The sequence below is a fragment of the Medicago sativa genome, chromosome 2 (genome assembly GCF_051527215.1).
Source record: "Medicago sativa cultivar Bolivia chromosome 2, Bolivia_mono, whole genome shotgun sequence".
Classification (NCBI taxonomy): Eukaryota; Viridiplantae; Streptophyta; class Magnoliopsida; order Fabales; family Fabaceae; genus Medicago; species Medicago sativa.
This window is the reverse complement of record NC_140750.1, coordinates 17,274,031-17,301,514: the sequence shown is the minus strand read 5'-3', so window position 1 is coordinate 17,301,514 and position 27,484 is coordinate 17,274,031. Positions and strand designations below refer to the sequence as shown.

The 27,484-nt window shown below is 32.0% G+C and overlaps 1 protein-coding gene, 1 long non-coding RNA gene and 2 pseudogenes across 3 annotated transcripts; 2 read left to right on the top strand and 2 right to left on the bottom strand.

Moving 5' to 3' along the window:
- Positions 1-10,290: 10,290 nt before the first annotated feature.
- On the bottom strand, positions 10,291-11,631 carry LOC146945081 (uncharacterized). The gene is made up of 3 exons (XR_015028156.1): positions 11,261-11,631; positions 10,882-10,940; positions 10,291-10,665 (listed from the first exon to the last, which is right to left on the bottom strand). It is a non-coding gene; the product is annotated as an uncharacterized LOC146945081 (long non-coding RNA).
- Positions 11,632-12,994: 1,363 nt separating this feature from the next.
- Positions 12,995-16,467, top strand: LOC146945080 (tetrahydroberberine oxidase-like; annotated as a pseudogene).
- A 2,736-nt stretch (positions 16,468-19,203) lies between these two features.
- LOC146945079 (tetrahydroberberine oxidase pseudogene) lies at positions 19,204-21,458 on the top strand (annotated as a pseudogene). Its single transcript, XR_015026220.1, has one exon. The product of XR_015026220.1 is annotated as a tetrahydroberberine oxidase pseudogene (transcript).
- Positions 21,459-25,204: 3,746 nt separating this feature from the next.
- On the bottom strand, positions 25,205-27,165 carry LOC146945078 (POLLEN-EXPRESSED TRANSCRIPTION FACTOR 2). Its single transcript, XM_085743452.1, has one exon. It carries the CDS (start codon positions 26,999-27,001, stop codon positions 25,403-25,405), a length of 1,599 nt encoding a protein of 532 aa, XP_085599578.1. The 5' UTR covers positions 27,002-27,165; the 3' UTR covers positions 25,205-25,402.
- Between the last annotated feature and the right edge of the window lie 319 nt (positions 27,166-27,484).

Sequence of the window (27,484 nt, the reverse complement as noted above, 5' to 3'; positions counted from 1 at the left end):
GTTTTGTAGAGTTTCTAATATAAACATCAAAGTGACTATATTATTAATTTTAGAGTTACATTCAAAGTAATAGAAACAATGAAACTAAGTGATGTTTGAGAGTGATCGACATGCAAAATCTCAAAAAAGAAAATTATAACATTAGTTTGCATCAACAAAAATGGACATGGAATAAAAGTCATAAATTAAATTATGTGAAATTAATCAAACATGAAAATAAACACAATAAAAATGAGTGTTAGTGGCTTAAAAAAAAGGCCTTTAAGATTACATATCCATTTTAGAAGCAACTATATTTCAATAAAAATGTTAGTGGTCTAGTGGTAAAAGCTCTAAGGTGTTGTTATGGGTAGTTGGTTCAATTCCTTGCAAAACAATTTTTAAAAAAAAAAATATTTAGACCAGCCAAAAAGGGCGGGATTAGGGTTAATTAAGGTTGATTGGAGAATATCTAACATTTATATATATATATATATATATATATATATATATATATATATATATATATATATATTAAGATATTCGTTCCTTTATAAAAATGAAAAAGATTCGTTAGGATTTTTATAGAATTTTTCAAGCATGTGATAGTTTTTTTTTTTTTTAAGGAATGTGATAGTTTTTTGTTTCTTTTGTTTTTAGGGAGGGATGTGATAGTTTTATTTTCACGGGATATACCACGTAATAATTTGATTTATTTTTAATTTAGAAAAATATTGATTTACATTATGTCAACGTGTGGAAAGACGGGCATTCACATAGCCGTCTTTTCGTTTTTTTTATTAGGCTAACACATATAGATTATGAACGTTATTTTATATAAAAAAGTTTATATAGATTAAAATTATAAGCATAAATATTTATGAATTTCAAATGTAACAAACAAAATTGTTTAAGGTATAATTTGAATAACAAAAGTCAGCCTAAAATCCTCTATTGTTTATAAATATAGTACAAATATATCATTAATAATTGTAACAAAAAAAAAATATCATTAATAAGTGTACAACAACTTGTCAAAAAAAGTCTACAGAAACAATAGATATATACAAACGATGACACAATAGGATATGAATAAAAAGCTTATCAGCGTAGAGAAATATTAGGGATTGCTGCATTTTAGATGGAATTTGTTAGTTTAAATTGGTGTGCTGCATTTTAGATGGAATTTGTTAGGTTAAATTGATGCTAATCGAATGTAGAATTTTAGAGGGAAATTATTAGGTTAAGTTGCTGCAGACCTGATAAAATTAATAAATAAGGATAAAAAAGGCATGAAATTGGTGGACATGAAATTGGTGCGATGCATTTTTTTAGATGGAATTTGTTATGTTAAATAATTGCAAACCTAAAAGTGTAGAAAATATTTGATTCAAAAAAAAAAAAGGAGGATGGGAATGAAATTTGTTAGGTTAAAAAATAAGGATTCGGCTAGCCAAAATTATAGCAAACTTGATAAAAAAATTCGGCTGGCATTAAGTAAGATGATTAATGGCTAAAATTGAATGGCGCCTAAATGTGCAAGATCCAATGGCTCAGAAAAGTGGAGGGAAAAATGGGGGAAAATATTAGGGCAACAATAGCTTGAAGAGTTAAGCTTTAGTAAGTTAGGGTAGAAAATATTTGCTTCATAAAAAAAAAAGGCAAGAGGATAGGAATAAAATTGGTGTGATGCATTTTTTTAGATGAAATTTGTTATGTTAAATAATTGCAAACCTAAAAGTGTAGAAAATATTTGATTAAAAAAAAAGGAGGATGGGAATGAAATTTGTTAGGTTAAAAAATAAGGATTCGGCTGGCCAAAATTATAGCAAACTTGATAACAAAATTTGGCTGGCATTAATTAAGTAAGATGATCAATGGCTAAAATTGAATGGCGCCTAAATGTGCAAGATCCAATGGCTCAGAAAAGTGGAGGGAGAAATGGGGGGAAAATATTAGGGTTAGAAATAGCTATAAGGGGTTAAGCTTTATTATATAAGATAAGATAAAAAAAAAAAAAAAAAAAAGCAAGAGGATAGGAATAAAATTGGTGCGATGCATTTTTTTAGATGGAATTTGTTATGTTAAATAATTGCAAACCTAAAAGTGTAGAAAATATTTGATTAAAAAAAAAGGAGGATAGGAATGAAATTTGTTAGGTTAAAAAATAAGGATTCGGCTGTCCAAAATTATAGCAAATTTGATAACAAAATTTGGCTGGCATTAATTAAGTAAGATGATCAATGGCTAAAATTGAATGGCGCCTAAATGTGCAAGATCCAATGGCTCAGAAAAGTGGAGGGAGAAATGGGGGGAAAATATTAGGGTTAGAAATAGCTATAGGGGTTAAGCTTTATTATATAAGATAAAGTGGTTGATAAAAGTATGTCAAAATATTACAAATAATAAAGATTTCATTAATGATAAAGATGACATGAATTTGTCTCATGTTTTTTTTTATATATTATTGACAAATATTTGTATCTTTTATATAAATTTAGAAATAATATATGTATTACGTGCATGGTTTTTTTTTATATTAAGTTTTAATTATTGTGAAGATAATTTCTTTTGTTATTATTTAGAAGATAAACAAAAAAAACCCAATTCAACTAATTACAAACATTGAAATATGTTTAGATTAGGTTTCGGCCCGATACATTGCAACCCAATAACCCATAAGAGGAATGCTAGCAACTCACTTTTCAACACTCTCTCTAGCAACACTCACTTTTCAACACTCTCTCTAGCACTCACTCTTTTATTGGGTGGAATCAATGTATGTCTCACTAGCTTGCTTCAATTTTCAAAGTGTAGACCCACAATGATTTAAACCAATAAGAGAGTGAGTATTAGAGAGAGTGTTCAAAAGAGAGTGTTGTTAGCATTACTCTAACCCATAATCCACACTAGCTCAAAGGCGACATAGAACCTTTTGTGCAAGTCATTGCAAGCAAGCGCGGGTCCGATGATCAAAGATACGATCTCTAACTAAATTCGTTGTTCCGCTCTGGGTTTCACAGAGACAACTATGGTTGGGCACCCTTATATAGAGACAACTTTATGCCATTCCTGAGACATATTCATTCTTCACCACTTTTATCAACTCTTCTAGATAGTTCATTTCTAAATACAAATGTTTGCCATTCGAGATACATGTTCATTATTCACCACTTTTATCAATGCTTCTAGATAGTTCTTTCTAGATTCTCTCATGTAATACCTATGTTATGATTGACTACTAGCCCTAGCGTTTGAATCTGACCTAGGTAATCTGATTAACTTAATTAATTAAGCTAAAGATAGTCAATTATTAAATTATGATTTAGAGATTAACGGTCAATGAAAACATCGAGCGGTTTCGAATTAAGCTAAGGATAAGATTTTCAAGCTACTTGTTTTTTTAAAAAAAATTTGCATGACCTATTAGTGAGATAGAACGTGAAATTATTCAAAACAAACTCCAATGTAAGTAAATCTAGGGTCCAACTTCATATGCTTAAACTATCATCTATTTCACAATCAGGTATACAGACAAATCAAGAATTTGCCACAATATATTATATCTGCATAGCATAATTATTCTTAACCTCCATACTCGAATACAATTCTTTTTTTTTTTTTTGAGCAAACGAATACAATTCTTAGAAACTATGAAAATGGAAACATATGTACATATTAATTCTTAAGGAATTATTTGTTTGCTTCTTTAAATAACAAGTCAGAAGCTAAACAAATGTGAATTTTCATACTATGAAGTAGGGACACTCTTCGGATTAGGGGTGTTTCGTTGTTGGACACATGTCAGTGTACACCAACACAACACCTATAGTTACACTGAATTATGTCATTTTTTCAAATTATTATCTGTATTGGCGTGTCAGTGTATGTGTCGTGTCCAGTGTGCGTGTCTGTGTGCGTGCTACATAGTTCATATAATTTGAACAGTGTTCATAATACAAAATAGAAAATATGTCATTAAATCAAATTCTACAACATAAATTAAACATAGCAATTTTAACAACGGAGACCTTCGTGTCATCTCATGGGGTTTATAAATGGTCAAAGAGGGTTGTCTTATATGAATGAACTTGTATTTCAGATCGGTTTGGATCTAGAGTTTGGAATTTTGGATCTAGGATTGTTCAGATCAGTTTTCACCTTCTCTGACTCCATCGTTTTGTGTTTTCAAATTCTTTGGAGGGCGCGCGGGAGGGATGAGAAACCTTCTCCCTCCTACTATAGATTTAGTTTTGGTTGTCAAACATTTGTTCCACACAGTGGTATGTTAATGTAAATGCATTATGAAATTCTGTTCATTTAATAATGTAATGAATTATTAAATTTTGTTGTCAATTTTAAATTATGTCATTTTAAAATATTGAGTTAAATCTGAACAAAACTGGGTCAATTCAGGTTTTATAATCTAAAAAAACATCAAATACACTTTGGATTATATGATCCGAACAAGAATAAAATTGTGAAGACATAGAGCGCACGAGAAGCCTGAAGATGGGAAAAAGAAATTCTCAAAATTTGGGAGGAACGGATAATGAATTTGATCAAAACCAGCCCAAACATGAACACCTATGAAATCTTGTCCTCACTTTTCAAATTTCAAAGCTTATAGCCCTTGTTTATATAACCCTTAAACCACAAATTTGAGGATGAAGTTTTCTTTAAGGGTTGTGCTTGACTGGAATCCCATGCCGACTTTATATGCTGTGGCATATAAGGTCCAATTTTGCCACCATGTAGCAAATATTCCTAAGCTTTAACAACAACTATGCTAATTTTGTAGCTGTGATTGCTAAAGAACTGATACATCCAAAGCCTGAAATGGCATATGTAATCTCCCAACATTGTAATTTCCAATGGTTATTCTTTTGAAAATAATTATTAATACCTCCCTAGCTCAGTATTCATATTGTCTCATACACTAAATAGCCGCATCAATTAGCTATATACGTAGTTGAGCACCAAAATCACTACAAATAGTCCATCTACATAGTTGATTATAGATTAGATTATTAGAGTGATTTAGTTCAAGTGGTTAATGAACTTCAATTAACACTGAATCATTCAGTAAAAAAAAATCAAGTTCTAATCCTTACTAAAACATATTTGATTATACATTACTTACCTTTCGGTCCAACTTTAAAGTGGTTAATGACAAAGGAGGGAAAACAGGGATACCTATGAAAAAATTGTTTCCCATATAACGTCCAATCGTGTGGAGCACATGCCCGCACTTGCCCGCACTTAACACGGGATTTTTTGTTAGTGATATCTATATACTATTTATTAAATTTGATGCCATATAATTTTCCATTTTTTCCCCTATGAGGGGCAAATTGGTAATTTTCAAATTTATGGTTTTGGGTGAGTGCCACCTCACCATGCCGTGTGAATTTCCATTTTTGCCCCTCACCATTTTTTTAATTATTTTCTAATTTTTATATTTTTAATAACTTTTAACTATTTTTCAACTTCTCTGCATTTTTAAGGAGAAGTTAGGCCAAATACAATATCAATTAAGTACTTACTAAAAAATTACTTTTTTTTAATACATAAAATTGAATGGAATGAGTTTTGGCCAAAAGTTGTTGGATGTTACTTTAAAAAACTACTTCTCGACCATATATTTCACAAACACCTCTTTTCAACCCACGTTGGGAACCTTTTCTTTTATTTTTTAATATTTTATTTCAATATGTTTTTTCTTCCATTTAACTTAATTTTATTTTATTTTCTTGAATTGTTCCATTTAATTTTTTAAGGAGATTCCATTTAATTTCAATATCGTTTAATTATCACAACCTCGCAAATATTTTTATTCATGCTGTCATATAATAATACCAAATATTTTTGTTTCCTTTCTTCAACCTCGCGAATATATACACAACACATTAACGTTAGAGTAATATTTTTTGTTCGTCTGTCTGTTTTTTTTTTACGCTAATGCATATGATTTTTTTCAGTGTTGCTTGGTTGATTGCTACCTCACCAATTTTTTTAACTATTTGTCAATTTTTATATTTTTAAAAACTTTTAACTAATTTCCAATTTTTTTATTTTTAACTATTTTTCAATTTTTTTTCCCAAATTATGTTGCTTCTAGACTGTCGTTGTGGAAGATTAAGATACCGTTTGACCTGGTTTTTTTCAACCTCTCTACATTTTTAAGGAGAAGTTAGACCTAATACAATATCAATTAAGTATTTACTAGAAAAGGTACTTTTTTTAATACATAAAATAGAATGGAATGAGTTTTAGCCAAAAGTTGTTGAATGGTACTTCGAAAAACTACTTCTCGACAATTCATTTCACAAACTTCTCTCTTCAATTCACGTTGAGAACCTTTTCTATTATTTTTTAATATTATATTTCAATATGTTTTTTTCTTCCATTTAATTTTTTTAACCGTTCCATTTAATTTTTTTTAAGAAGGTTCCATTTAATTTTATTACCTTTTTTTTCAAAGGAATTTTATTATATTTTTATCACGTTGTCATTTAATGATACCAAATATTTTTATTTTCTTTCTTCAACGTCGCAAATATACAAACACATATTAGCGTTTAGAGCAATACTTTATGTGTGTCTATTTTTTTGTTACACTAATGCGTATAATTTTTTTGGCGTTGCATAATGCGTATGATTATTTTTATAAAATTATGATTTTAATTAAAAGTAAAATTTTAGAAGTCTTTTCTTCAAAAAAGGTATAGATGCCTAAGAAAAATTATACTTATATATATATATATATATATATATATATATATATATATATATATATTGCACCTTTATATCGTAATAAACTATGCATATCTTTTTCTTATTTAAAAAAAACTAAACATATATGTTTCCATGACACCAACAATGTAACAAATATAATATCATATAATATAAATTCTTATCTTTTTGAAAGACACCAAAAATATGGTATTCTTATAACGAAATTTGTTATAGAGTATAATTGAAATAGAAAAAACCAACTATTTTGATATTATTTATGTTATTATTTCAGGCTCCATAAATTGTTTCTCCTTTTCAAATATTTAACAAGTCATTTATATATATATATATATATGATGATACAAATTTGTTTTCATGTTACACAAAATAAACGTTATTGAGTAAATATAGTATTTGTAAAAAAAAATATATCTTTTACTTTTTAACATTTTTAACCTTCAGAAAATATTTTAAACATTTTTTTATTTATTATGTTAATTCATAATAAATTCAAAGTTTTGTCCTCGTGAGCTTAGCTCAGTTGATAGGAACAATGCATAAATATATGCCAAGTCCGGGGTTCGAACTCCGGACACCATAAAAAAAAAATTCAAAGTTTGTACAATATTTTGCCAAACATTTAACTTAACAATAGCTTTAAAACTAAAAAACAAAGAAACCAAACAACTTTAACTTCTTTCTTAAAGGCTTGTATTTTAACTTTGTTTTGAAGTAACTTTCAGACCATAAAAAACCTTGGTCAAACGATATCTAAGTTCAGCTCATATGAGGTCATTTTCTTCCTTTTTTCATGGTTATGAGACCATGCATTTTATGGCTTGAGGGGTTCATTTTTCGACACTGTTTTAGTTTTTGCTTCATCATAGGTGGTTTTCTTCCTTTTTTCACGATTCTACATTTTAAGAGTTTTTTTTTTCTTTTTTTTTTAATTGTTAGTGGATTATGTATCATAAATTGTTATGTTGCATGACTCTAGAAAATTCTTCCTTTGTTATGTGGAGTATAGTAGAGGTCATGATGATTGAATTTTAGCTCATGGTAATGTTTTGACACAATTGTTATTTTAGCTTCTGGTACTGTAGTTGAAAAAAATTGATGCATGTGGGTTATTTTAGTTTTTGTGAGTAATATTAAAGTTGTAACAGTTTTCATATTTGGTTTATTCTTTCCTATTATATCATTGAGCCGTACGAAAGTTGATTGATGTAAATTTGTTTTGGTCATATCATTGAGGTCCATAAAGTTGATGATACAGAAATTTGTGCATTTAATGAACAAAGGGAATAAAATTAAATGATTTATTGTTGTATTTCTATATATGGCTTTCAATGTCAAGGGATTATGACTACATTAAGGATCTCAAAAATGATTTGGACATTTGGAAAATAGGATTTGGAGTGCTGGATTCTTGGATTGTGACTGATAGTAATGAGAATCAACGTATGAAACTCATTATTTGTGATGCAAAGGTTAGATGAGTTAGTTAAAATTTATTGTAATTTCCTTTATGATTTATCAATGTTACTTATTAGTGTACATTTTGATTTATTTATATTTTTTGGTTTCTTTCTCAGATTTAGGGTGATCGAGTTCATGTAATAACTCAATATAGAGAATTGGAGCATTGGAAGACTTTGATCGAGGAAAAAAAGACTTATGCTTTGTATAATTGTCAAGTGTTTGATAATGACATTGCATTTAATCCCTTTAAGGTTGTTTTTGGTTCTGGAACAAAGATGCAGAAGGATGACAACTTAACTAACGTTCTTACTCATGAGTTTCGCTTTAAGTCATTTAAGAAAATTCAAGATGGAAAATTCAAAACTGACGTATTATATGGTATAGTCATGTGTTTAATTTATTTGTGTTTTCTCCGATTATAATGTTCTTATAGATGTAATTTTATTTTTTTTTTAGGAAATCATCGGGTTTCTTCATGAGATTGTCAAGACAACGTCAATTGGGACTGGAAAGAAACCGTGTACGAACATTGTGTTGAAAGATAAAATGTATTATTTTCTAATTTGTCAGCATTAGATGGTAGGATTTTGTATAAGTTTGATAATGACCTGAAAGATGTCTTTCCTTATGCAGCGGGAATATGGTTGATGTAACACTATGGGAAAAATACGTTGTAGCTTTATCATTTACCATCTATTTACCTTGAGTTCTTTGCTTCCATTTTGTAGTCAATGACAACCCAAATATATGTACAATTGGTCAGGTACGAGGCTGCTCATCAATATTTTGATAAAGATTTATAATGTTTGTGCAAAATTCATTAATTTACTCATTTTTCCTTCGAAACAATTTTTTTACAAGATACATTATCTCAACCCGTGCGAAGCACGGGTTTGTAACTAGTATTATAGAAAAACCCATATACTATATTAGTATAACAAAGTAGAGGAACCCAAAGATATAACACATGCGTTGGAATAGAAGTAAAAGGAAGAGGAAGAAATAAGTTGATCAAGAGAATATGAGTAGGACTTTTATTTGACCTGAGAGGCATCGCACATCAGAAGAGGAAGGAAATACAACACCATGAGATGAGAAAATAAAGTTGCGTAAGGAGTATTGAATGAAGAATACCAACACGGAAGGGAAGGGGGAAAATAAATCAAAGTGGAGAAGAAATTCTTATGTGCAACATATCTGGTTTTATTCATTTATCCTTATCCTTATTTATTAATTTTGTTACGTCTGTAGCAACTTAACCTAATTTTTTCCCGCTCATTTACTTTATTAGGTTTGCAATTATTTAACCTAACAAATTTCATCTAAAAAAATGCATTGCACACCAATTTCATTCCTATCTTCTTGCCTTTTTTTTTTAAGAAAATATTTTCTACCATATCAATGATCTTACGGGTTAAAAATTATTTATTGGCCTCTATTATAGTCGAGAAAACTCGTGCGACGCACGGGTCAAAAGTCTAGTGTTGTTTAATTCTATTTATTAGGTTTTTAGATGAAAATATCTTGAAATTAGGAGCAAAGCAACCAATTTTCTGGCATTTATAATTAATCAATTATTGTTTAGATCCTAAAAAAAAAAAAGTCTACTTAGTATGCTTCATAATCCTCATAGGAACATAGACCACAGCTGGCACTAGTTGAATAAACTAGGTATATAACCCGTGCGTTGCACGGGTTTCATTAGGATTTTTTTTATAAATTTATTGGAAATAACAATTTCAGTAGCTGTAATGGATCATTTTTTATTTTAAAAAAATGACCTTTGAAATATTTTAAAACTTCAGTCATTGTCAAGTAAGAGAGTTAGTTAAAAGGTTATTTTGACATAAATTATGTGTCGTTCTTATGTATATAGAAGACACCATCTTTGATAGACAATTTAAAATGCAAGAGTGAAATATTCGTAAGAATAAGATGATGTGTTGAATCTTAACTTCTTTTAAAAAATAAAATTCTTGCTATATATCTAGGCCAAATAAGTAAAATGTAAAAGTAAATATATGACATCAACATTCAAACTTTTACAATAAGTAGGTTAGATTAAATGTTCAAAGAGCTTTTCGAATCAACTTTGTCATGTGTAAGTAGTATTTTATATTAGATGAAATTGTTCTACAATCATTAGATGCCGGTATATAAACTCTACTAAACCAACCGTGTTTAGGCCCATAATACATGTATAAATATAATCTATCTGGACAACTTCTTAGTTGAGTTGCATCAATATTCTTTTTATACGACAACTTTAAAATCTTTATGTCCGACTTTGATTTTGTTTCTATCATTTTGATGAAACCTAAGTAATTCATTAACATCTTTTAGACAACATAACAGTAAAAATAAGACACATATCTATATTCATAAACTCATCAGGTTGTTTTGTTTTGATTGAATGTCTCCAACAAAGATTTTCTTTTGATTCATAGTGAAACTTCAAGGTAGTACCTATAATTTAAAATGAGTAAACTCAATAATTGAATAAATTAATTTAAATCAGAGAAATATAAAATGGATAAATAGATATAAAATATTGAAAATGTAAATGTGAAAATAAATGTATAACAATTAACACTACACGAATATAAACAAACTCTAAAATATAAAAAAATTAAAGTTGATCTTTAATTGGTGCAAATATTAGACTTAAAGATATATACTTACATGAGTTGTAATTTTATAGGCTTCTCGAATATAAATCTCTTTTATCCTTTTCTCCTCATCTACTCGAAAAAATTATTCATACTAAATTGGTGTGAATACTACTGATGCACCAAAAACATAAATAAAAGTCTCTTTTATCCTCTTTTTCCTCATCTACACGAAACAATTATTCATATTAAAAGATAAAATAAAATAAGAAAAAAGATAGAAATGTATACTAATAAATGTTATATCATCAATAAGATAAAAGAAAGTGAAACATTTGGTAAATCTATATCTATATAATAGAGTTACTTGAGTCACTATTGTCTACCACAAAAACTAATACATAGTTAAGAAATATAAGAAGAGTAAGAAAGAGAAACAAAGGGTATCATACAAAATTTAAGAGTATCATCCAAAAATCCTTTGGAAAAAGTGATGATGATCCAAAACTTCACCATTGAGCCCTTTCTTCCTACTCCATTTTTTTCTTTTAATTTTCTTTCTGTGGACACTCATTTTGTTGGATGGAGGGTAAGATGAAAAGATCTCAAAGTCTTATCACATATTTATACGCACAATCATCATGACTATGAATATGAAATTATAACTAACTTATTATTAAAATTTTGTATTAATACAATGAGTGAATGAATAGTCATATTTAAGGAATGGAAGTTAAAGAATATGAATCAAATTGCAGTTTAAAGATAATTGATTGATGTGCTAAAGTTATTTTTTAAAATAATATGAAAATATCTTTAAAAAAAATATGACAATAGACATTACTTAAAATTGTAAGTAATTAATTGATTAATTGTGTGGTTAAAATTGCAGTGTATATTACTTTATTACCCTTGGGATGCTTTTTAAAAAGTATAGAAGTGTATGAGATTTTGCAAATTTATATAGAGTATTCTCTAACAATAAATTTATTTTTCAAAACATTTTTTTCTTCATATTGTTTATACCATATTAATGCCATTTTGTAGGTTTAATCGCAGGTATACTGAATTATGGTTCTTGAGCTTAGGCGTAAACATGAAGGTAAGATATCATCATTCAAGAATAAAGATATGGCAATGGCAATAAATTTTATAAGAAAAATTGTGCAAATATTTTGAGTAAAAAACCGCTATATTGTAACTTTTATTTATGTTCAACTTAAGTGAAGAATCAAGAAAGATACCTATTCTTATTTATCCATTCATATTTCACTATACATTAAACTGATTTAGTGGGGGTTAAATAATGAATGAATTATTAGAGTAATAATAGTTAAAAGAGAGTGGCAAAGTATCAATAGAGACTGAAAAATTAGAGCTCATTTGGACATGCCACATCATCAAAACTCTTGCATAGGAATAGCTCAAGTTTCAAATTCAAAGATATATATATATAGTGTTATGTTACAAGCCACCCTTTGGTGGTGTTTTTATCAAGTCACACCTCAAGGTGTGATTTTCACTTTTTAGTTATGATAAAAGACACCTTCATAAAAAGTAGTTGGTGTCTTTTAACAAATGTTCATAGAGTAACTTGATAAAAGACACCTTCATAGAAGGTGTCTTCTATCATAACCCATATATATATATATATATATATAGATAGATAGATAGATAGATAGATAGATAGATAGATATAGATATAGATAGATGGCACGTTAATTAATCCACTAGTATATTGCAATAAAAACAAAATAAATCCATTAATAACTGAAAATATCTTGAAATTAGGGGAAAGCGACCAATTTTCTGGTGTACTATATAATTAATCAATGGGTCTTGCTAACCAGTGTCAGCAATGGTTAAGAATTTCATTAATAGAAACTTTGTCTTGGAAATACAAGTCTTTACTTTTTACTTACCGATAATTACACCATTTTTCGATGCAAACTTACTTATTCAACCAATGCTCCAAGAACAATGGTTAGTATTCTCCTTAATCAATTATTGTTTATATCCTTAAAAAAAAGTGTACTTCATAACCCTCATAGGAACATAGGCCACTGCTGGCACTAGTTGAATAAATGGCACGTTAATTATTCTACTAGTACTTAAGAAGTTCAAAAGAAATATATTTACCAGAAACATAAACATAGCCTCTCAAGTACAAGAGGTGTCAAAAAAGAGTTAAGAAAAGTATATGTTACATCAGGTTACTAACAAGAAATAAGTGTTACAGCCACACAGAGCAGGCACCCTAAAAGGCACAAAATTAGATTGAAATTAATTATGAACTCCCAAACATAAAAGGGGATTAAGCCACCACATATGGTAATTAAAAGCAAAATTAGGATGATTATTTGCCTTCAACCACCAAAAAGAATTGTAGGTTAATTTTCTCTACAAGTTGATTTTTTTTTTTGTGGTGGCCGGAGTTCGAACCCCGGACCTTGCATATTTTATGCATTGTCCATACCAACTGAGCTAAGCTCACGAGGACCTACAAGTTGATTAATAGAAAGCCCCTTTTGTTGGAAAACTCTAGCATTCTTGTCGTGCCAAATAGTCCAAACACAAGAAAGCAAGATCAAATAAAAAGTAGAACAAATGTTCTTTGAGAAGCCACCTATTAATCGAAATTGAAGAATGTTATCCTTGACATGAGTTGGCTTTACTGAAACCAATCCAAGCCAATTGTAAATTTCATACCAAATTTGACCAAAAAAGTCGCAAGTCAAAAATAGATGATCAAGATCCTCTTGTGAGCCGCATCCACCTGAACAAAAAACAAATTCGGTTGAAGTACCCTTCTCCTGATTAAGTTGTCAATTGTTGGAAGCCGATTGTGTAATAAACGACAAGCGAAGATGTTAACTTTTAAAGGAACCTTTATGTGCCAAATGATTTAGAGTGGTCATTGTTTGAAGGTTGATCCCTTGATGTCAAATGATTGTAAGCACCAGTAACATTGTATTTTGAAGAGGCATGAAGTTGCCAAATCCACCTGTCATTCACATCAGCCTGCAAAACAATAGTTAATAGAAGCGCACAACAATCACTCTCCAATTCTTCCTCCCAAGCCAACAACCTCCTTCGCAATTTCCATGTCTCACCTCCCTCCCCCAACCTAATAAAAACATGTCTGCCATAGTCGTCATTTTGTTATCAGAAAGATAAAAAACGGCGACTGGATATGTCCTTCATAACTCCTCCCATCAACCAAGGCTTCCACCAAAATAAAGTTCCTACTCCATTCCCCAGCTTACGTTGTAAGTGATTGGTAAACCAACTACCAACCCATCTCCTGCACCACCCTTAATACCAAGCACACTACTCCACCACACTGAAATAGTATGAAACAAATTAAGATAGAATAAGATAGTCTCTCCATTGTCACTATCCTATCCTACCATGCTAGTTTCTCTGTTGCACCATCATATTATTGACTTTAAGCTAAGCAAGCTACTATGCTTAACAATTCCAATTTCTGCAAGATCATTTTTCCATTGATGCATTAATAATTTTTCTACTTTTTCAACAGTAATTTAGCCTCTAGGATTATTATAAAAAGGCCGATTCCTCATGTATTTTCATCATTGAAATATATGAAATCAATTTCCAAATAACCATGGGATTTATATACACAAAATCAGCACTCGTATCAATCATAGTTTTTATCTCAATTTTCCCTCAAATATATATTTCTCATGACCTTGAAAGCAGTTTCCTTCAATGTTTTTCATCAGGTATAGAAAATTCAAACTCAACAACAAAATTAATACTCACTCAAAACAGTTCATCTTATACACCTCTTTTACAATCTTCCATAACAAACAATAGATTCTTAGAAAGATCAGTTCCAAAACCTGACCTTATTGTTATTCCAAATGATCTATTTCAAATCCAAAAAGCAATAATTTGTTCAAAAAAACAAGGTCTAGAAATAAGAGTTAGGAGTGGTGGACATGACTATGAAGGTCTTTCTTATGTCTCAAATGTTCCATTCTTAATCATTGATCTAAGAAACCTTAGGTCAATAACTATTGACATCAAAGAAGAAAATGCATGGATTAAAGCAGGTGCTACTCTTGGAGAACTTTACTATGCAATTGATAATAAAAGTAATGTTCATGGTTTTCCAGCTGGTAGTTGTCCTACTGTTGGTGTGGGAGGTCACTTCAGTGGAGGTGGATTTGGTACATTATTAAGAAAATATGGTCTTGCAGCTGATAATGTAATTGATGCTCAAATGGTAGATGTTAATGGAAAGATTATAAATAGAGAATTGATGGGTGAAGATCTATTTTGGGCTATAAGAGGAGGTGGAGGGTCAAGTTTTGGAGTGATTACTGCATGGAAAGTCAAGCTTGTACATGTTCCTTCAATTGTGGCAGTTTTCGATCTTGCAAAGAGATTAGATCAAAATGCTACTACCCTTTTCATGAAATGGCAAATTATAGCAAACAAGTTTCCTAGTGAACTTTTTCTTCACTCGGTTATAGAACTTGCTGCAAATTCATCTTCTGATGGTGGAAAAATCGTACTTGTTTCTTTCATAGGACTATATCTTGGAAAATCGGACAACATGCTTCCTTTGATGCAAAATAACTTTGCAGAATTAGATTTGCAACATGTTGGATTCAATCTGTTCTTTATTTTGCAGGCTATTCCATCCATGGTTCATTGGAAGTGTTACTTCGAAGAAACACAACCCTTACGAGTTTCAATTTCAAAGCCAAATCAGACTTTCAATTCCTATGTCAGGTTTGGAAGGGTTGTGGAACTTGTTACTTGAAGAAGACAGACCAACTTTGATTATGACACCATATGGAGGGAGAATGAGTGAGATTTTAGATTCAGAAACTCCATTTCCACATAGAAATGGGATCATTTATGGAATTCAATATTCGATAGATTGGTATTCAAATGAAGAAACACCAAAGCATATGGATTGGATAAGAAGATTATATGCATACATGACACCTTATGTATCAAAGGATCCAAGAGCTGCATATTTGAATTATAGGGACCTTGATATAGGAGTGAATAGAGAAAATACAAGTTATGAAGAAGCAAGATCTTGGGGCGTGAAATATTTCAAATCCAATTTTGAAAGATTGGCTCGGGTAAAAGATGAAGTTGATCCTACCAATTTCTTTAGGGATGAGCAGAGTATTCCACCTTTGTATTATAAAAATGGTCCTTTTCCTATTTCCATAATTTAAAAGTTCATGCTAATAACTAAATCAGTTGCCTTTAGGGTTGTTGAGGAGATTTTTCCGGGGGGGGGGGGGGGGGGGGACGGAGAGTGGATTTGTGGTTTTTCGAAAGGGTTAGGAGCTTGTAGTAGATATGTAGCAGAGCTTTAGAGGGTGTTCGAAGGTTTGAAGTTGGCTAGATTACGTGGTTTTTATAAAGTGAAGCTCCACATTGATTTTTGGGTAGTAGCTTCGACATTTGCTTTAGGGGAAGGAGGAACTGTGATAGTTGGAGCTTATTGAAAATATTAGGAGATTGGTGGAGTTGGAGATCAAGATTCTGCATTCGTATCGTGAAGCAAACAAATGTGTCGATGCGTGGCCAAATATGACGTGTGATGGAGGTTTTTCTTTGATGTTATATGAGCATTGTTCCGCTCAAATTAATTCTTTATTTTTAGCTGACTTTGTTGGTATTTTGACTTCACATGTGGTAGTTTTTTTCTTTTTTGCGGGCTAAGGCCCTCTTTTGTTATTAAAAATAAATAAACCACCAACCATTTGGTAAAGTAAGTAGCCAAACCAGTATAATTTATACAGCAGAATCTCTTTTTCTGTAGAGAGGGTAAACCTCATGTACTCGTATAATAGTTTTCTGGGGTTGCAATTTTTATGAATTCACACATAAGTAATAAAAACAGTGCCAAAAATAAATCATAGAGGAAAGTGAAACTAGTACAATTTATTTGCTCCAACCTAGTACCTTTCCATCATGAAGTTTTAGCTTGCATGACCTATTAGTGTGATAGAGCGTGAAATCATTCAAGACAAACTCCGGCCTATAAGAACTAAATCTAGGGTCCAACTTCATATGCTTAAACTATCATATATTTCTCAATCAGGTACAAAAACAAATCAAAATAATTTGCCACATTTACATTATTCTATTCAAACTAAAGCAAACTCAAATAGAGATTGTGTAATTGTTACAATATATTATATCTGCATAGCTTAATATTTCTTAACCTCCATACTCGAATACAATTCTTAGAAACTACGAAAATGGAAACATGTGTGCTTCTTAATTCTTAAGAAATTATTTGTTTTCTCTTTCAATAACAAGTCAACAGCTAAAAAATGTGCATTTTCATATAATTTGAACCGTGTGTTCACAACACAAAATAGAAAAATTTGTCATTAAATCAAATTCTACAACAACATAAATTAAACATAACAATTTCAACATAATTTCAACATAGACCTTCGTGTCATCTATTATGAATGGTCAAAGAGGGTTGTCTCATATGAACTTGTATTTCAGATCAGTTTGGATATGGAGTTTGGACTTTGGGATCTGGGATTGCTCAGATCAGTTTCCACCTATTCTTGTTTCGTCATTTTGTGTTTCCAAATTCTTTGAGGCGGAAAGGATGAGAAACCTTCTCCCTCCTTCTCCTTCATCTTCATGTACTACTAATTTATATTTAGTTGTCAAACATTTTGTACTACGTAGTGGTATGTTAATGTAAATGTATTATGAAACTTTGTTCAATTAATGATGTGATGAATTATTAAATTTTGTTGTCAATTTTAAATTATGTCATTTTAATAAATTGAATTGAATCTGAACAAAAATGAGTTGATACAATTCGGGTTTTATAATCTGAAAAACATCAAATACACTTTGAAAATTGTTGTTCACACCTCATACAAGGTTAAAACACACCTGAAAAAGACACAAATGCCCCCTCAATAGTTAACTGTTGTCGGTTAATATCATCGGTTGTTAACTACCGAAGTTTTCCTCGGCAGTTAACAGCCGCCGGTTCCATCGGTTGTTAACTGCCGATACATCCTGCACATATGCAGAAACAGAAGCATCAGTTTCATATCAATTTCAATTTTTGTCCAAAACTTCTCCAATTAAAAAGGGTTGATGTTTAGGACTCATGTTTAGGACTTGTTTAAAGTTTTCGTGACATTTGTATGTTTATCGTATTTTCATGGCATTTGTTGGTTTAATGACATATTATCGTATGTTGAGTTTAGTGACATTTGCTGGTTTAATGACACATTATAGTATTATCGTATTTTCATGTTTGTGATTTGGTATTGAAACAATGTGTTTTTGGGTTGAGTTATGTGTAACAATGGTATTCAAAACAAATGTTGGTTGAATTATGTGTTTTTAACACATAACAGATTGTATATCATAACCTTCTGCCAATGCGCTTCAGGGGCTTATTGGCAGTTAACTGCCGAGAAATATGAAGCTGACGGCAGTTAACTACCGAGGGATAGGGAGCCGGCTGCAGTTAACTGCGGAAGGGCATTTCAGTCTTTTCCAGGTGTGTTTTAGCCTTCTTTCAAGGGTCAATAGCAATTTTTATACACTTTTGATTATAAGATTCGAACAGGAGAAGCCTGAAGAAGAAAAAAAATTCAAGATTTGGTAGGAGCGGATAATGAATTTGATGAAAACTAGCCCAACCAGAATAATTTGAAATCTTGTCCTAACTCTTCAAAGCTTGTGGCTCTTGTTTATATAACCCTTAAACCACAAATTTGATGATGAAGTTTTGTTTAAGGGTTGTGCTTGACTGGAATCCCATGCCGACTTTATATGCTGTGGCATATAAAGTCCAATTTTAACACCATGTAGCAAATATTCTTAAAGCATTTAACATGATCGTTTTTATAAATTTTATGTATTATGGTCTATTTGGTTCAATTAAAAGTGGCAAATTGACAACAACTAAGCTAATTTTGTAGCTGTGATTGCAAAAGAACTGATACATCCAAAGCCTGAAATGGCATATGTAATCTCCCAACATTGTAATTTCCAATGGTTATTCTTTTGAAAATAATTAATACCTCCCTAACTCAGTATTCATATTGTCTCATGCACCAAATAGCCGCACCGGTTAACTATATAATAGTTGAGTACCAAAATCACAATAAAAAGTCCATCTACATAATTGATTATAGATTAGATTATTAGAGTTATTTAGTTGAAGTTGTTAATGAACTTCAATCAAGTGTAAATCATTCCGAAAAAATCAAGTTTGAATCCATACTAAAAAAACACGTTACTTAACTTTCAGCCGAACTTTAAATTTTTATGGGTTTCAATTTCTTAGAAACCAGAGGAATCCATTTAGATGGGTTAAATTTTTAATCAACGATCAAGATCACAGTTTGCGGTTAGGAATATATTTACAAATAAACATGGCATTTACATACACAAAATTAGCACTCTTATCAATCATAAGTTTCATCTCAATTTTCCCTCAAACATATACTTCTCATGACATTGAAAGCAGCTTCCTTCAATGTTTTTCATCAGGTTTAAAAAATTCAAACTCAACTACAAAAGTAATACTCACTCAAAACAGTTCATCTTATACACCTCTTTTACAATCTTCCATAAGAAACAACAGATTCTTAGAAAGTTCAGTTCCAAAACCTCACCTTATTGTTATTCCAAATGATCTATTCCAAATCCAAACAACAATAATTTGTTCAAAAAAGCAAGGCCTAGAAATAAGAGTTAGGAGTGGTGGACATGACTATGAAGGTCTTTCTTATGTCTCTAATGTTCCATTCTTAATCATTGATCTCAGTAACCTTAGGTCAATAACTATTGACATCAAAGAAGAAAATGCATGGGTTCAATCAGGTGCTACTCTTGGAGAACTCTACTATGCAATTGCAAATAAAAGTAACGTTCATGGTTTTCCAGCTGGTAGTTGTCCTACTGTTGGTGTAGGAGGTCACTTCAGTGGAGGTGGATTGGGTACATTATTTAGAAAATATGGTCTTGCAGCTGATAATGTAATTGATGCTCAAATAGTAGATGTCAATGGAAAGATTCTAAATAGAGAATTGATGGGCGAGGATCTATTTTGGGCTATAAGAGGAGGTGGAGGGTCAAGCTTTGGAGTGATTACTGCATGGAAAATCGAGCTTGTAAATGTTCCTTCAATAGTGACAGTTTTCAATATTCCAAAGAGTTTAGATCAAAATGCTACTACCCTTTTCATGAAATGGCAAATTGTAGCAAACAAGCTTCCTAGTGATCTTTTTCTTCACTCAGTTATGGGACTAGCTGCTAATTCGTCTTCTGATGGCGGAAAAACCGTACTTGTTTCTTTCACAGGACTATATCTTGGAAAATCGGACAACATGCTTCCTTTGATGCAAAATAACTTTGCAGAATTAGATTTGCAACATGACAACTGCATTGAGATGAGTTGGATTCAATCTGTTCTTTATTTTGCAGGCTATTCCATCCATGGTTCATTGGAAGTGTTGCTTCAAAGAAACACAACACTTTCAAGTTTCAAAGCTAAATCAGACTATGTAACAGAACCAATTCCTATGTCAGGCTTGGAAGGGTTGTGGAACATGTTACTTGAAGAGAACAAACCAACTTTGATTATGACACCATATGGAGGGAGAATGGGTGAGATTTCAGAATCAGAAACTCCATTTCCACATAGAAATGGTATCATTTATGGTATCCAATATTTGATAAATTGGGATTCAAATGAAGAAACACCAAAGCATATGGATTGGATGAGAAGGTTATATGCATACATGACACCTTATGTTTCAAAGTGTCCAAGAGTAGCATATTTGAACTATAGGGACCTTGATATAGGAGTGAACAGTGGCAATACAAGTTATGAAGAAGCAAAATCTTGGGGTATGAAATATTTCAAGTCTAATTTTGAAAGATTAACACTTGTAAAAGAAGAAGTTGATCCTAACAATTTCTTTAGGCACGAGCAGAGCATTCCACCTTTGTCTTATTGATGTATGTTTAACTCCCTTTTCCTATTTCTTCAATTTAAAATTCGATTTGATTTTTTTACTTAAAGCATCCACTGCAACAGGGTTCACCTCAGGTAATAATTGTATAATAGTTCTCTAGAGTTGCCATTTTAATGAATTCACACATAAGTAACAAAACAGTGACAAAAATAAATCATGGAAGTGAAAGCAGTACAATTTATTTGCTCAAACCTTACCATAATGCTTTGGAAAAGTTATCTTTCTGAATTTTCCATCATGAAGTTTTACTGATCTCCATGGTGATCTTTGTTATAGTACAGGGTGAATGAAAGAGCGCAATTGCATATCTATAGCAAAGATAAGGTTTTTAAGCTACTTGTTTTTTAACATGGCCTATTAGTGTGATAGAACGTGAAATCATTCAAGACAAACTCAGACCTATAACTATGTTTGATTCTGTTGTGATCAGAATTGATTTTAAGTGGATTGATTCTGTAAAATCGATTATGGATAAAAGTGTGTTGAATGTAAAGTGATTTATGTTTGTATTTATGTATGTAAAACCAATTTAGGCTACAAATTTAAGGCTAAATCAATTATAGAAGCCAAAAGCTCCAGATTCTAGCTTTAAGTAGAATCAACTCTACAAGCAAAATCAATTTTCCTTCAAATCATTCAAACATGATAAAATCAATTCTACAACCTCTAGAATCATATTTTACCCTCCAAAATTGAAACCAAACATATTAGAGTATAACTTCATATGCTTAAACTATCATATATTTCAGAATCACAATCATTCAAACACTATTAATAAAAACTTGTGTTCAAACCATGGTAGACAAAATCGCGATTTGGACCGTAGAATCTTACGGTTCCACGATCTTACCCCCCCCTTTCCGTGCTGGTGAGTGGCCGGAATCGGAAATTGGCCGGAACGGCTTGGATCGCCGCGCAAAGACGTGGACGCGGTGGTAACGTAGATCCAGACGAGTTAGGTTGAAAACCCAGAAAACCGGGTTCACGGGTCAATTCGCGACCCGGTTGGTGTTTTGTTTTCCAGAAATCCGGATTTGCCGGGTCGGGTTCGTGACCCAGTTCACCAAAAACGAATTTTTCCAAACAGAAAGTAAAAAAAAAATGTTTTTCACCCTTCTTAATCTCTTAAACCTATTGATTATTGAAGATCTTCCCAATACAGCCACTATCAATAATTAGGGAAATTTTCCAAGAAACCCATAAATCATGGAACCTTACCAATGTAATTAAGGTAATTTCCATATTCATAGCACTCAACTCCCTCTCTTACGTTACTTATTTAATCAGTCTTCTACCTATTACTTCTGCAGACAACAATCCTTCATTCTTGCTTTCAAGAAAAAAACAATCCTTCATTCTTAGCCACTCTATTTTATATTCAATTATGTTGCTTCATATGAATATGTATCAATTTATATGCAATATATATGAATTTCTAAATTTGGTAGGATCTTACGATCCCCCAATTCACGATCTCATGTGTCCTACCCGATCTTACTTAGGATCTCGAGTTTGTCTACCTTGGTTCAAACTAATGTCAACAATGAATTAAGAATCCAGATGCAGCGAGTTTACAACTGGAATTGTGAGACATAAAAACATAGATAGGCAAAGCTAAGGAAAATTTGACTTTTCACGGCAACTAAAAACCATGATACGAAGTTTCAACAAAGGACACACAACTTTAACTATGCAGTACAACGATAAACTAACCGTATGTGAAAGAAACAACACATAGATGTGGAAAGGTAGAAACGGAGCTCCCTCCACAGAATTATCAATAAATCTGACAAAGGAGGGAAAGTAGGGATACCTATGAAAAAATGGTTTCCCATATATCAAAATTAAACTACATGACAAATTCCAGCATGAACAGAGAAGATATGTAGGCAAAAGAAAAGAGAAAACAAAATTTTCCATCATGAAGTTTTATGGGTCACCATGGTGATCATGTGATGTGTACCAGGGGTGTGAAAGAGAACAATTGCATATCCGTTATCTAATAAGGGGTAAGGGCTAGAAATGATGATGTTTTCAGCCTACTTGTCTTGTTAATAACTTGCATGACCTCCTTTAACCTATTAGAACTAAATTTGGAGGTCAAACTGCAGATGCTTAAACTATCATATATTTCAAGAATCGGTTCATCAGCCAATCTTTTCCAGCTTCATCAATCCCAATATCAACTATTAATTCAAGTACTTCATCAACACACTGCAGAAACCAAACTAATATTTCTGGAATTCCATTATAGAACTAATTTCACAAATATGTACACAAAGAAATCAACAAAAAAATGCCACGTCTAAAATAAATTATGCTAATTCTAATTAACAGTAAATAAATTATGCTAATTCTAATTAACAGTAAACTAAATTAGAGAACGTCTACTGTTTACAATATATTCCTGCACAGAATATTACTCAACCTCCATACTAAGGAATTAGAGAATGACTTATTTTACTCAACCTAAGGAATTAGAGAATGACTTATTTTACTCAACATTATTTTCATTATTCGGGTTAAGAATAGACACAGACTGTGAGAGTTTTATTTTTACTTTTTGCTCTTTAATTAACAAATCTACAGCTAAAGAAAAGGTCCAAATGTTTCTCAGCAATAATCTGTAGTCTATGCAACCAGGTTATGCAAGCATGCTACCCAGAGTTCATGACTTGACAAAACTAAGTCTATTTCTGCCACATTTGTGTCAGTTCATTTCATTGTACAAATTGTCCTCATTATGTTCATGTATACTTCCTCAGTCATGGTGTCATTCAAACTGACAATGCAACTTGACAAATAATTAGAAAGAATTGCAAAATTTAATGTCTGGAGTAATTTAGTCACTAATGAGAGATGTTTTATCCATTGAACTTATATTCTAAAGGACCAATAACATAAACGACTTGATTGACTCAAATAAAGCAGCAATATAAAGACGGTCATATAAAATCTCAAGGGTGGAAGACTGTGAATAGATTCATATAATCATTCAAGGGATATTAAATATAATGTAGTTTTATTCCACAAGTCTAAAGCAAAATTTGACTTCATTACTCAAATCATACCGCCAAAATGCATTTAGATTCATATATCTGTCACCCAATATGTCAAGAGTAGAAGAAGGCCCTAAATCGACTCATACAATACAATAAATATCTTCAACTATCTGTGTCTGTACAACAACGGTTAAGTGATCAGCTGTGGGCTGTGGCTTATAACACAGTAAAAATATAAACTAGCTGATAGGAACCCCTATCAGTAATTCTGAAATATCTGTGTGTATTAGTGGTGTTAGAACTTTGAAGAAAAAACACAAAATAAGACCAAAGCTCCCAGCTAGAGGATCTGTCCCAGGCTGTTATTGCTGGGCTGGGAGCCCCAACACACCAATAACAGCTCGAAAGAAAATACCAAGTGAATGACCCCCACATAAACAACCCCTCCCCCTTTTACACGGATCCCCCTTTCCCTCTCTTCAAATTAACTCTCGGATGTCTCACCCCGTTCACTAACTCCCCTTTTACACGGATTCAGGGCCTTAATAGTGCTTAGCTGTCAGGCTGTAACTTCCTAATGCTATCACTATCTTAAGAAAAACCATTTGCCAGTGAACCAGTTCAAAATTTCAATCAAGAACGTGTCCAATTAGTAATGACCGCACTTCAAAAAAGCACCTAAATCTAACAAACTTTAACCTCAGTTGGTCCAATTAATCAATTCAGAGTATAAACAGAGAAATATTCAACTAAGTCTTGCAATCCAACTGGGCATAACAGCTTCTACTATAGGCTGATAAATTACAATTCATATTTAGAGCTGTATTTGTTTTCTACAAAGAGTGAATTTTGAATTACTGATCAAAAGAGGATTTCACAGTTATTTCTTGACCTAGTCACATATATAGCCCCAGATACAAGTTCTAACATACAATTGAAAAAATAAAGGAAAAAATAAATATTACCTGAACCTTATTTCAGAATACCAAGCTTCCCCAGCACTTTGTCGAAAGTGCTTCGGCCACATTGTCCTTGTTCCTTGTCAAATCAATTTGATGGGCTCTCAATTAAGTAATGTAACTGCATGGAGCTGATCCTTTTTGAATGTGACCAGCAACTAAAGATGGGGAGGGTACAGGCGGTACTTCAACGAGATCTGCTATGCAATTTTACCTACTTTGAATGTAAATCTAAAGACTATATAATAACATTTTTCAACAACTTATGTAATTAGGTAAATGTAAACAAACTAGCCCATTCATTTCATTTATCTAATAGTTAATAAAAGCAGTACACTGGTGAGGAATTTGTTTGCTCCTCACCTTAGAAACCACCAGATACACAGAGTACGGTGCTTAAGTTTTAGAACAGCTAAAAAAAAGTAACTTCCATTACTAATGAATATATAAAAAGTTTAGTACAAAATTTGCACCATGAAAATATCGGCTAAATCATATGATTAATGTCAGTCAAATAATATCAATGGATAATTAAAATGCCAGTAAATCTGACATTCTTAATTCTTCTTATATAAGGTCTTTTACATCTTAAACTTCTCTTATATAACGCCAGAGTTAAACACATATAGGCCTAGTAAGGTATTGTAATGCCCTTTCTCAATTTCCTCATCCTTTACTTGATGAAGAACAAGTGTCTCAATAATCAAGTCTTCCCAATCAATACCATCAACAGACATTCCTCTTCTGTTCTTCTTTCTCTCAGTGCAAGTGCTATCTAAAATGCCAAGATTTGCAGTATCCCCAAGATCAGCATGTAATGGATGAGTTATTCTTTTTATCCGCTTCTTTGCAGCATTGATCTTCTCTCGCCTCATTTTACATTTCAATTGACCATTGACAAATGAGGGTGGCATGGTTTCCACTCCAATATCCTTCTCTATTAAATCTTTCAGTATAAGCTTTCTGCTCAGTTCCGATTCTTCATTCCACCACTCCTGAAAATCAAGTTCCAACCTTTTCCGTTTCTGAACATTTGCACTCCTTGAAGACATAGCATCACGATTCTCATTCAAAAATTTGTCATACATCAGAGACAAACATTCAGGTGAAATCTGTAACCTTTCATCATCCACAATACCTTCTCTATCACCATTACTTTGCAATGAAAAATACTGAGAATCTTTTCGGTGAACTAATCCATCAACCCCATACTCATATTGCCCCTCCTGTGTTAAGCACTCATCAACCACATCAGCCAAATCCAACCCAGTCTGATCAACATCCTTCCTCTTCTCAACAGGCTTCGACATAGACTTCTTCTCCATATACTGAATCACAAACGGCGCATTCTTAATAATATTTTTCTTCGTAATATCTTTCCCCCAAGGCAACACTTGCGCAACATTCACAAGCGTCTCAAGAAGCTCTTTATACCTAGTTCTACAAGTCGAAACAATAGCATGAACCTCCTTCGCCAAATCCTCCAACCGAATATCAACTCCATTAATCTCCGCAACCAAAACCAAAACCGCAACCACCAAAGGTAATGGCCTACGCCCCGTACTCAAAAACAACTTCACCGCACATTGCAACAAAAACACCCCTTGTTTCTTCATTCTATCAACCAAACTCCTATCAACCTCCCTAAAACAACGACAACTATCAACACTCCTTTTCAACAAATGCACAATATCAAAATCTGGAAAATCACTCCCTCTCAAATCCAAATAATCAACAACCCTAATAACCATCTTCCCAAGCTCAAAAACATCACAACCAACCGCATTCGCAACTTCATTCATCGATAAAGCATGTTCATCTCTCCGCATAACAACATAACAACACGCGCCAATTAAAACCTGAAACCAATCCCCTTGACCGAATTCGCCATCAGTGATATCACTAATCATTTTATTAATTTCAATTTTCTTGGAAGCTAACCCTAATTGAGTGGTGAATTGTTCAATAGAATTACGAGCGGAGAATAATTTACGGTCTTTGTAAGAGTAGATAGTACCTGAACCGGAGGTTCCGATGTGGACGAAGGTTCCTTGTGGACCGTTGATTCCGATGGTGTAAGTTTCGAATTGATCGAAGGGCTGTTCTGCGCCGCATGAGGAGCAGAATGAACCGCCGGTTTCGTCGTCGCGGGTGAATGAGGTTTTGCTGCAGTTTATGCAGCGACGAGAACTTGACATTGGATTTGGGGGTTTAGGGTTTGTGAATTCAATTATAAATTATTTGTTGTGAATGGTGAATAGCTAGATTTGAGGCATTTTGAATCGTTTATTGTGCGATGAATGAATGAAAGTGTTGAGAAAAGTCGGTTCTGTTTAGAGAGGTTCAGTTCGGTCCTTGTGGTCGGTTCTAGTTATCAAACTGTTCGGTTTATTTATTTAACTATGATTGGGTTCGGTTTGGTGGTTTTTTTTAGGGAGTGGTGTTTTCTTTAACAACCCTAAATAATTACACTAAAATGATAATGTTTAAATAATTACACTAAAATGATAATGTTTAGTTGTATAATGGCGCACATGTGCTTCTCATTGGTCAACGATGAGCACAATATATGAGCGTAGTAAATTAAAAGCACGTTAAATATAATATAATTGAAATTTGATTACAACGTCACATGAGTAATAATAGCATAGGTTTAGACATAGTTTATGTGGAATTGGGTG